Raw genomic sequence first — 12,699 nt, 5'->3', positions numbered from 1 at the left:
GGTCTTTGAAACCCTAATGCATTCTTACTTTAACGCTAATATTCTGAATGCGCTTGCAGAATGTTGACATTGCTTTCGATGCATGGCGTAATGGATGGAGTATGGCTCGAAGCTGTTTCCTCTGTGCGGAGGTGAAGTGAAACCGCCAAGACGCCGCGATTCTCTGTGATTTTCACACAAGATCTAGATTTGGAGGGTGCCACGGCACTCAGAATCGACATACAATGTGCAGTACATGTACATGTATAACACAGGCCAATGATCATTTACTGTGCAGATGCACCGGATGATCTCCAGTGGCGAATGAAACAAATGCATGACGTCAGAGCTCTTTGCGAGGCTTTGCTGTAAACTATCTCAAATGGCCATGATGTATTATATAACCATACTCGGTCATACAGTTTTTGTAGTTGGGGCACGTATGAAACAGCGGAGAAATTTCACTTCAGTTTTTGTGATCACTCAGATCTAAGTTGTCACGTAAATGTCAGAGTAGTGACGTCTTTCACGAGTCAGACCCCTGGAGAAGTTCACGTTCAGTGACCCCGCCGTCGTTACCATAGTACTTTCTTGTGGAGGTCATGGGTGCGTTGTATAGTGAAATCACACAAAGGGCTTTTTTTATTTCATGGAAACGGAGCTTGAGTGAGGAAAAGAACCATTTATCTCTCACAATGGAGTCTGCTTCCTTGAAATGAGGAAATATTTGTCATCATTGCTGGTGGGATGGGACAATACTTGACTCTGTGATATTTCATGAAAATGACTTGTCAGTGATTGATCGCAGAAATGTGTCCTACATTTGTGTGCTCTTTATATAGCTGCATTCACTATATCCACTGTGTGCTAGTATATTCAGGAGTAAATATCAACCCATTATTTCACCCCCACTCATTCTGCCTTTATGTTTTGTTGTACAGGTGTACATGAGGCTAAGGTTGTCATGTTATAATCCTCCCCCATCAACAAATTGCCAGTGTGGATTGATTTTAGCTGGCTCTGCCTTGTATTGTAGGCCTACGTGTACGTATACAGATGGAATTGTGATTGAATGGTGTACCAGCTCTGTTCAGTGCAAGTTGAATGAGTTGAATTGTTTTGTGAAAGACTACCATGCAACAAGGAAACTAATGAGACTTAGAGTGGTAGACACAAATGAGCAAAGCATATTTAACCTACAATATCAATTGTAGCTGCACAATATCAACACAGAATTTTGATATGACCACAGGAATGCCCAACTGTGGGTAATAATAAACAGAGAGAATTGTGGCAGACTCCTGTTGAAAATTGTGCTGGGCAAGTGACTAGAAATCAGTGCTCTTCATCCCCCCCCCCCCTCCTCATTGAGTAAAAATGAAGCAAAACATCACATTACATGCTCTCACCCCCCCCCCCCCCACACACACACATACTATCATACCGTAGTTTTACACACACATACCTACCATCAAGACAGCACAAAAAAGTTCAGACCAGGTGCCAAAACTGAATTCTGCATTGGAGTCAACATGCAAAGCATTTTCTTAGGTCACATTATAATCGTTGTGTGCAATCATGGCATTGACAGAATGCTTTCATGTGGCTTTTGTCTTTTCCACTCCCTTCTTTCTTTCTGCAAAGGATAAATACAATCAGTCATATCAACAAGACAGAGTACCGTATTGCAAGCACTGATATACTGTGCCTTTGCTGGTGGTGACATGTGCTTGTGTGAGTACAGTGCACTCCCGTTAAAACAATAACGGAATCCCATTTTCTTTGCTCAATTTTCCACTAAAAAACAATATGGTATGACAAAATTACGGTTACAACAAAATAAAAATGCAGGGCCGCAACAGTATCGGCTCTGTCTTTTTTTTTTTAATTGTTTATTTTTTTACGGTTAAAACGAAATTTCGCTATAATGAAAGAAAACTGCCGGTCCCGAGGACTTCATTATAATGGGAGTCCACTGTATGTTTTTTGATAGGCCTATAGATACATGCCCTTGCATCACAAAACAAAAATCAAAAGAAGAAGAGATTATAGTTGAGGCCTTGTTGGCAAAGAAAAGCTTCACAGCTAGATACAAAATTTATTGCATCTATACAACATTAAACACTTGACATAGATATTTGGGATTCATAAACTATAATTTGTACTGTTACTTGTAGGACTATTTCTACTTTTTGAGAGACATTACTTTTTGAGAGAAAGGTTTGTGAAGTGAAGGGTCTATTGTCATGCATTGCCTCACTCTTCATTGTGTGTGAAACAAAAGAACGAAAGGGCAGCTCCAACTCAAGGTAACTCCTACAAAGGGATAAACAGATTTAAAGCTAAAACATAGTACTTGTATAGAAGGACTCAAAATTCATCTTTCACCATTTCAAATCTGCTAGCAATATATCCGAAAGCTCTACCAAAACACTTGTCTGGCTTATCAAAATACGATTTACCGGGATCATGAGCTTTTTTTTTTTTTTTTTTTTTTTTTTGAGTACATGTATTTTGAGATCAAAAGTATGAAATAATATTGTATAACAACTTGTATTCCTGAAGCGCCCTTCCCTTTAATAGTGACTCTGGTGTCTCTGTAGTGTACACGTCTTGAATGAAGGTAGATCTTGTGAGCTACACTGTCATGCAAGTCTAGGCATGATTTATAATGCAACATTGTGGCCTTCAGTATGGAGTGTTTCTTCTTTCATGAGGTGCAAGAAAATATGAGCTGGAATAAAATATTAAGGAGAGAGGGAGAGGGAAAGATAGAGATACAATAGAGTGTATGGCAAAGAAGCTGCAGGAACCGACCCATGATTTGATAAGAAGTTATACATTTAGTAGTAGAGGGCTTAACGCAGCACTATGCATTCTTTCTTAGGTATTTATGGGGCCCTGAAAAGGACCTAACCACTCCTGACGATTCAGCAAGCATGTTCTTGAACCGTTTTCAAGAGAAAACAACACCTTGCCTTTCACCTTGCCTTTTCATATCATTCTGTTAAAAATGGCAAGAACATGCTTGCCGGAAGGTCAGAGGAGTGGGTAGGCCCTTTTCAGGGCCACATTCAAGAAAGAATATATGAGCGTGTTTCTACTGAGCGACGAAAATTTGAGGTGATGCCAGCCGATGTGTGGTGATACCGGCCGATGCCGGCCGATACCGGCCGATGCGTGGTGACACCTCAAATTTTTCCTCAGTAGAAACAGATCGGGTAGTGGCCGATGCCGGCTGATGCGAGGTGCTCCGTCGTCCATCTATTGAGGTGGTCGATGCGTGGTGAGGCGAAGGACGATTCTCAGTAGAAACACACCGGGTAGCGAAATTCGTGGTGTATCGGACGTCTAGAATTTCTCCCCGAGCTTTTTATTGGTTCATCGCACACACCACTTTGACACGTGTACAAAATACGTGTGTACACACAGCGACCGTGTTCGCATCATGCTTTGTTTGTACCAACTCGCTTGTGTATGTGTTATAGGCCCTATACGTTACGTTACGTGTGAATTGTGGCATTCATCGTCTTGTTCGCGTGATTAACAGCCTAACTTATTGCATTACTAAGCCCTCATCACTTACTTGATTTTACACCGCGTTATTTCATTTTATATTGTACTAGAATCGCGAGAGTACCACATTAGTATGTTGCAGCCTTGAGAAAATCTCAACTGGACCCTCGATCTCCAAAGATTTCTCATCAGTCAGTGGCAGGATACCAGTATGTTAGTTCGGGGTATATTGGATGGGAAGACGAAGAGAAATGGCTAATCAAAAAATAGCCGACGCAGTTGTAGCAAAGCAGGCAGGGTTTTAAAAATACCTGACTTCCGGAATCGCCGCATTTGCACGTCACCTTTGCATCACCTCGTATTTTATCGCTCAGTAGAAACAGCTCGAGTGGTCGTAAAATACGAGGTGCTGCGTTGGACAACATTCGTGGCGATGCCAGGGATGTGAGGTGCTCTCAGTAGAAACACGCTCTATGTTGTGCCATAAACCCTTCTACTACCAAATGTTCTATACCGCCACGGAAACCTTCAAAAATTTTAAGTTGTACATTTGTATTTGGCTAGATAGACTTCACTATGGTAATATACAAAATGAGTAAATTGTAGATCTATGTTGTATGAGCCAGAATAATATACTTGTAGCAAGGTTAGAGGTGAGAGCAAAATATAGCCTTGACACCTAGCCTTTTCATTTCTTTATTTCTTGTTTAGTTGTGCTCCTGTAGCTCTATCTTGTGGATATGTTCAAAAGTCAATGTGTTGTGTACATATCACTTCTGCTGGCATCATTCTCAAGTGTCATAGATGTTTTTGCTCCAAGGAGCAGCGACTGCATCCTCTCTCCCTTCAGACAGATTCTTTGGCCTCCAGCTTCCTGTCTAGAAGAAATCTTGGCTAGGGGTAAGATGTGGGAGAAGAGAAAGGGAGAGTGAGAGAGAAACAGACAGACAGAGTGAGCAAGAAACATATTATGTCTTTATGATAGATAGTGCAAAGGAGAGATGGATATAGGAAGGGAGAGAGAGATAGAGAGAGCAAGATGGGGAGATTTGGTGAGAGAAGAGCGCGGAAAACGGAGAATGTGCTCCTTTCCTGCAAACATACACCGCGGTGTCACATATACAGTATGTGTGCTGTCGTAGCCATTAAAGGACAAGTTCACCTAAATGCTATCCACATGGATTGAGTGATTTCATACGAACGTTTCTTCCAATTTGTTTTTAGATGTAACGGGTTTGCACACTTGTAACAGGTATTTGTTTATGGTGTACTATTTCGTATTCTTAAAGATTTTATTTGAAAAGCATCGTGTATGTAATGTAAAAATCCACAATGAATTTCTTTATTTGATATTTTAATATTTTTATTGGATGATTGAAATGAATTTCAGCAATATGAGAAGAACAAAGATCAGTGAAAGTTTGAGGACAATCAGGAAATCTGTTCAAAAGTTATGAATTTTTAAAGTTTCTGAACAGTCATTGCTGGATGAGAAGACTACTGCAGTTTATGATGTCACATGCATCTCGAGAACAATATAGGAAATTTATAAAGAGAATTCCACAAAATTTATATTTTCTTAAAATATGCATTCCCCAACTTGTTACTAATGTGTTTAAGGTTATCATTATTAACAAGAAAACAAGAAACATTCTTGTTTTCCCCGTAAAATTGGTCAAGGATGGCTTTTGCAATAGAAAAAAATGATAGTATTGATTGCATTTGCCTTGAATGCTGTGCCGGGCACATCTCTTCTCTCATATCAGCCTACCACCTGTCGTCCGCTCTCCTGACACACTTTTGACTGCAGTCTATTTAACTGAGCTGCAGTTGTTTTTATAAAGCACCGATGCCTCCTCTTTTCATTGTAGCATTATCATGCACCCACATTTGTATACGTGATATGCACAATGATAAAAGTGATATGGATGTCTTCAGAACACATTTCATGGCATATGTGTGTAAACACAGGAGTGTTGTCTGTTTGGTGCCCAATCCCTCATATTATAGTAGTGGCTCAATTACTCAAAATCTTGGTAATTGTAAATTGCTGTCCATAAATCTATGCATTTCTGTCGTGTTTAACCTGATTTCTCAATATTGAATTTTCTGAACACTTGTTTTAGATTTTTGGTCAATTTATTTGTCAAATTTTAATTAACGGAATGACAACTGGATCTACCTGTACCAACTTCAAGGCAGCTTCATACTGTATGCCAAAGTTGTGTTCCACAGTTCTTGAGGTGAAATAGCCTTTCCATCACTAAATGTGAATCACTATTGCCAATGAATTTGGGGTTACAAGTCATTAAAAAGCAGTGTATTTACAACTGTAACTGTTATCAGTGTTGACTACTCTGCTTTGGGCTTGCTTTGCCCTCTGTGCGTGCTCGCTGCTACAGCAAACAACGGGCTGCATTCGGGTCATGTTTTTGCTGGTGCGTTCAGAGGAATAAGGAATAATCAATTTGTTCTGTCCACAGGGCAGACAAGGGGAAGTGATAACTGCTGGTTGTGAGAATGCTGGCAGTCTTTTGATGTGAGCAGAGTGCGAGCGTGTTTACAATCACAAAATACGGTGTGATTGCTAATACTGAGTCTCATCGCGGTATCATGTGTAGTGGAGCATGGAAAGCTGTTCCTATGACTAATTGAAAAGACAGGGCAAGCAGCCATAAAGCCTCTTGTCTGCAAGTGATATTCACCATAATGTATAATGCATCGTTGTTGAATATTGAGCTGCAATAAATTTATATACTTCCGTCACTGGTTTGTGTGATGGTAATGTGGAGATGGAAATTGATACACCCTCTTGCTCCTCTTCATTTTTCGTGAATTCACAATATGGGTATGCTGAGCATATACAAGTGTATATTAAAATGTATAATCTCAGTTCAACCACAGTGGTTGTGCTGCTTATTCTGTAACTAGTTTTGGTCCATATCAAAATTGAATGTATTAAAAATAAATAAATGCAATTGTAAAATATGAGGGCCATTCTCATTGCAGATGAAACTCGCGATATTAGAAAAATCACGAAGTTACGGTGAAAGTTGCCTAGCAACTCTCACTAAACCATCGCCCGAAAAATCGCAAGCCGGAGTGCGATTTTTCTCACTTCGAGCGAAACTTCGCAAGGAGTTTTGCAATTGGAATGCACGCAGCAGAAATATCGCGATATTACTCACGTGACTTCAGTATCCGCTTGACCCCAAACAAAGGCCGGATTGGAGTAAACTGGGCATGCTCAGTACGTCATGAAAGATCGCGATTGTTAGCACCGGAGCTTAGTTCGCGATGTTTACCTGCCAATGTGGACACGAAGGTGAAACATTGTGAGTTTTCATATCGCGATTTTTTGCAATGAGAATGGCCCTCTTTCATGGTTGAAATTTCTGTCACAGGGATTGTTGCTTTGAATAGCCCAAGGCCATGCCATCAGCAGTGACAGAAAAGGGACAAAAGCAATGTTCAGCATCAACAAAATAATTTAACAGCCAGATAGCGATTTTTTGTCGTTGTTGAAATGCTGGAAGTACAGGGTAGGACTGTATTATGGATGATCTTGTCTGTTTGATGACAGTGTAAATATATAAATACAAACATCAGACAATGAATGCAGTTCCATGACTGTGCTTTTAATAGTTGCTTACTCCTGTTTAGGACAGCATGTCACAATGGCTTTGGGTTTGACAGCTCAACTTTGGTAATCTTCATATCAATGCTAACGGTGATCGGCAGTATCATCAACAGCGCCCTCTACACTACCAGGACTATGCACCTTTAAAATCCTCAGTGGGATTACTACCTCAAAATGACATTATGTTTTTGAACTACAATGTATGTTTTTAACATTGTAAACAGACAGGTTGCCCATCAATGGCTGCATTATCAACTCACTTCTGGTGCAGAATTAAGAATTGGGGGGAAAAAAAAAGAAAAAGAAAAACTTTCAGGCAGTTTTGAGCAGTTGTTAGATTCAAAGGAATGCGTTTCTTATACCATGAAAAAGTGCGATTGCAAAGGTGTTTCTGTAGAGTTGATAAATGCAAAGTTGTTTTGAAGCATGTTTGAATAGCACAGACCTGCCCACACCAAGCACTGCTAGCTACAATTTGTACATACACATCTCTGTTCCCTCAGGTCAAACTGGGCAGTGGAGCTGTGCAATGACAAGGCCTCCCATCGACTCACAACAGAGTTGATAAACATACAATTTACATGTAACAACTCAATAAACGTGATCAAAAGACATTTGCAAACAAGTTTTGGTAGTGGATATTGAAACCGCGTTTAAAACATGGAAAAGTTGATTAACTCAGCCAGAGATATATTGTAGCTTGGTTGGCTGCTAGAGGATATTGCTACAGACGTTGTATATCGTCGCTGGGGCAACAAGACCTCGTATCTACAAAATGACAAATGTTCAGGAGAGCAAAAAAAGACATGGCCGCCAATGCATTATACATACGTATATCAAATGGGAAAGCCTTTCCTTTGACATGCCATGGTGTCTTCATTTTTGGGGGTAAGACAGCTAAGATTTGGAGAGGACATCACTTAACTGATTATCTGACCATTACTCCAAAGAAGTCATTTTCACCAAAATTTGAGATACAAGGTCTTGTCACCCAAGCGACGATATGATTAAGAAAAAGCAAAAGTAGGTTAAGAAAGTAATAATACTTAAATAAGGTAATGTGCCACCTGGGAGTTCACACATGACATTGTAATACTGCCAGACACAGTTTTACAAAACAACCTTGGCATTGTCATGAGAAGTGTCTGCTCAGAAAGATTACATTTAAAGTGCAGTTATGTAGGCTACAATTGTTGTATGTGGCCAGTCATTTCTGTCTACCAGGTACAATGAACTGTACCGTGCTTATTATAAAATTGGCAACTATGCAGGATCCAATTACTGATCTCGATCATCACTCTTTGCCAATTAAACTGTCATAGTGTTGGGTTTCTCTTTACGGTCCCCCCATGACCTCAAACCAAAGTGCATCAAGCAGGTAGGAAACTTCTTGTGGTGTACTGTAACGAAATGAGGCTAAGCTAGTCTCCATTCCAGATGCTTTTATTATGTGGAGGGTGGGGGAGATCAGGTAAACTTATATAAGCTAAACATTTGAACTGGTAAAGCAGTACAAAACCTTTTTTTTTTTTTTTTTGAATAGAAGACTCTGTAATTTCACGGCTTTATTGTTGTCCACAGAAATTGATAATCGATTATCATGCTATTTTCTTTATAGAAATTGTTATTTAGTTTTGTTTTTTTTGGTAATAGCATTTTGTATCAATTACTCATTCACCTGTTGCTGTTAGTCATGGGTTTGTCCCAAAAGAGTTTGCAAATGGCATTTTCACCAGTAAATATAATCATTTTAAAGTCTTGTGAAACTTCAATCATGGGCATTTGACTCACTTATCCTGCTATTTCAGCAACTTGAGGGAGTAATTTTATGACACGTTTATCAGATTTATTACCAAGGCAATAGAGCCCTTTCTCCATAGTAACTACTACACAAAATACAAAGAAGCTGTCAGACAAAGTCAACAGAAAAACATCCATGATTGAACTGTCATCAGTACAAGCCCATCCAAAATAAAGCTTGCCTACATGTAGTATGCAAAAAGATTATGGAAAAATGGCTACAAATGCAAGCATCCCCAAAATGTAATGCCAATGATTAAATAAGAATAGAATTTGAGCAGGAGTATAATTATATTCATTTCAATTTTGTCATTTTAAGAACCTGACATTCTGTTCTTATCTGTGCCCTTTGTACACAGTGTTAATGCTGTTGTGTGTGATGGTACAGGTGGCAAGGGGCATGATTTTGTGTAATGCATTCACTGGAGGAGAAACATTATAAACAAAATGTGTACGAGACCGTGATAGACACATATTTCACCTTTATGAGACCTGGATTTCTCTTTCTAACATCTGACTTTGTTTACAGTCTGTCTCGACATGTCTTGCATAGTTCCCTTACTGGTTATTGTTGAGAATGAGTTCAACTATAGTTTGAAGTGATGTGCTGTGTGGTTATAAATATTTTTTTGTGGAAGTACGTTGTGGTGCTGTAGTTTTACTCTTGTATAGCTACTGACAGCCATGTTTGCCCATTTGCCACGGGTCAAGTTTTATGACAAAGAAAATCCACCATTGAAGGCCATTGCTCTCCCTGAAATTGTGTTTATTGCCATGTAAAATTAGATTGCCACTGAACTATTGACAGTGCTGAGTGGCATGTTACTCCAACCAAAGGATGAATTGTGAATAGAGGAGCTTTTTGTTTTGTTGTTGTTTGTTTTTTGTGGGGGGGGGGGGTGCCATATGAAAATATTCATTGCTTGGTTAAAAGTGCACCATTCAATTGCTCCAAAGCTTCCTTCACTTAAATTGATTTGAGAAGACATTAAGTATGAATTTGATATCATTGATTCCATAAATTTCATTGTGTAACAACGATATCCCTCGTTCATCTGCAACAAAATGTTATTCCAATGCTTAGCTAATAAACTCTGTATGCCACATATTGTACATTGTACTGACTGACTATGAAACATACCGTATATGTACAATGAATATCTATATGGTTGGGTGCTGCCAGGTATCTCTGTCTTTGTTGGGAAGATGTGTTTATTTGTTTTTCAATTCATATCAGTTGTTGAATCTTTTTCTCGGGGGGGGGGGGGGATCTTTTTTTGTTGTTGTCCCAGACTGACAGAAGTCACATGAACTTTATATTGTATACAACTGTATATTTGATAAATGATTTGATTGTGACTTTTGATTCATGATAGGTCAACATAGTAGAAAATGTGAAATTCATATAAGGTGTAGGGTGAAAACTGGAGAACGTATGCATTAAAGAACTAATCAAAAATCATATAGAAAAAAAAATTGTTGTAAATCTTGTACGCATGGAAGTGCCTTAGATTTGATCTCTTCTGCAAGGAATATGGAACTTAAGAGAATGGGTGTTAAATATATTTCATGCTGGAAAGAAAGATGGAATGGTATGGAATGGTGCATTTTTTTTCTTTTTTTTTTGTGTGTGTATTCCCAGAATGTTATCATGTTACTTTTAATAGAAGCATTGCATATTTCAAATATTGAGTCTGTCATTAAATGGGGGTATAAATTCTTGGAATAGTGGTTGTCGTAAAAACAGCATTACACTCTGCTAATGTTTATTGTTCAATAAGTGCCAGTGCAGTAAGTATCGAAGTAAAAATGTTCCAGGAGCTAGGAGTGGAATTTGATCTGTTTTTTTTTTTTTCCAATACGTTGGTTTTATTGAGTCAATATGCATGACATGAGTCATGCTTAAAGTGATTGAATTTGAGCTTCAATCTTCTGGACTCCCTCCTTTCTCTATCTCAGAATTGTGTCAGGAAAATATCAATAATTAATGGTGCTCTGTTCCTCTTTCTCTTCTGCAGGTACCTGTGGCTGGATCCGAGCGCAATGCCGCACATGCGTCATAACAAGTGAGTCAGCATTGCTGCCCCTCCGATAGATCGAGAAGTTGTCCTCCCCACCCCTGCGGATGAGTGCGAGATGGACTCATCCACCAGTGCATGAGTCAGGCGCTTCATAGCAGCGGCTCGCCACGGTCGGTGCGTACACAGCGATGCTGACAAGGGATGGGAACGGGAGAGCTACAGAGCGCCACGGGGAATTTCTTGAAAACGTGTGACGCACTGGTGGTCACCTGCAAAGAAGAAAAAAAAACCTGTGCGGTCAGCTGATCACCGAAAGTGAGCGATTTCTCGTAAATTTGTGTGTGGCCGGAGCATGTAGTGCTCTGCTATTTGAGTAGGTATCCAGTGGATATAGTGCATCACTGTAATTTGAGGAGAGAGCTGCCGTACACGAGGAGATCTTGTATGGATTCTTTCAACATTGATTCATCCCCCAGACAAGAAGGGGGTAGTGCTTTGCTCGCCAGCCCCTTCCTCTCTGTGTTCCGTCTTGCAGTTGAATCGGAGCCAGCGAGACAAATTCATGCTTCGGATGTCACTGGCTTTCTAGGAGAGGATGATATTAATGTGATGTTTCAGAGTGAAATACAAATGGCTCAGTGCGTGTTTGATTAAGTATTGTTGGAAAAACAAGACGTACCTATGCCCACGAGAGAAGGAAAGCATTCCGTTCCTGACACGCTGCGGAAATTATATAAGTTTGCCTTACAGGCTGGCGGGGGGAGAGCCGAGCTGTGTAGAATTACCACATGGCAAGCGGGTGCCTCATCGTACGCATGCTGCTGTCTGTACACTTTCTACCCAGTGAAACAATGACCAGCCAATTTCAGGCACCTTTCCACGTAGCAAGCCTCATCAGTTTATGTGCCCAATCCGTGCCATGGAGGAAATTTGTGAATTGCGGATGATACAGCTACATTATTCCTCAAGTCACTGCAGCTACTCCTAGCTTAGATTTCACAAAACAGCTCAGTGTTGCTTGAGTCCAGAAATTCCTGCAAGCATATACTTGGATACATAATTTCTTTTTGTCTTGAATGTTTTTATATATTTTTTGTTGTTGTTGTTTAAAGCGGAGACTTGCACTATGTATGCAGTACTAGAACAAAACCCAGCAGCCCGCAGTGACTGTACTATACTGTCGCTGTCGTGGAAGGGGACAGTGCCCGAGAGCGAAAAGGACAAAAGCTACACCCGCAAACGGCACTACACCAAGGGATGGCTGGCTACTGGGAACGTCAAGGGGGTCGTAGGGGCCACGTACACCACCAGCCACTGTGGAAAGAGCCCCCAGGCCCCTGCCCGCAGAAATTTCAACCTTCGTGGGCACAATAGTGAGGTGAGTAACTTTACTAGTTTGAAAAAGGGAAAGATATTTTCTTTTCTCGCTGTTTTTTGTTTTAAAAAAATCTGATGGTATGTGTATTGGAACAAGCAAGTGTCCATCATCAAGGCATTGGTAAGATGTCATAAAATGAAATATTTCGAGTTTGAAAGGGTCATTAATGTCGGAACGCAAATTGAGGGTTTTAATAAATATCATGTTTAATCAACAATGAAAAACATTCCATTTCAACTGTTTTGTCCTTTCTACAGTAGGATCGATTCCATGCCCCTTCCTCCCCACCCCCACCCCCTCCCCTCCCAACACACATGCAAAATGTATGCTTTGCATACTTTATATTCAATCCATATTTTACAGGG

At 40.0% G+C, this 12,699-nt stretch overlaps 1 protein-coding gene across 1 annotated transcript in view; it reads left to right on the top strand.

Annotated features, from left to right (window-relative positions):
* Positions 1-12,699, top strand: part of LOC139724815 (tubby-related protein 4-like) — a 105,857-nt gene that overhangs the window by 10,757 nt on the left and 82,401 nt on the right. Inside the window, exon 2 of the mRNA XM_071635939.1 lies at positions 10,954-12,334. Within this exon, the coding sequence (XP_071492040.1) occupies positions 12,083-12,334 (252 nt within the window). The 5' untranslated portion in view covers positions 10,954-12,082. The remainder of the gene's footprint in view (positions 1-10,953; positions 12,335-12,699) is intronic.

This window comes from Diadema antillarum, unplaced genomic scaffold, assembly GCF_040938485.1.
Source record: "Diadema antillarum isolate AM-2024a unplaced genomic scaffold, OU_Dant_1.0 scf00000231, whole genome shotgun sequence".
Classification (NCBI taxonomy): Eukaryota; Metazoa; Echinodermata; class Echinoidea; order Diadematoida; family Diadematidae; genus Diadema; species Diadema antillarum.
Note: the sequence above shows the minus strand (reverse complement) of the source record. Positions and strands in the feature narration are given on the sequence as shown.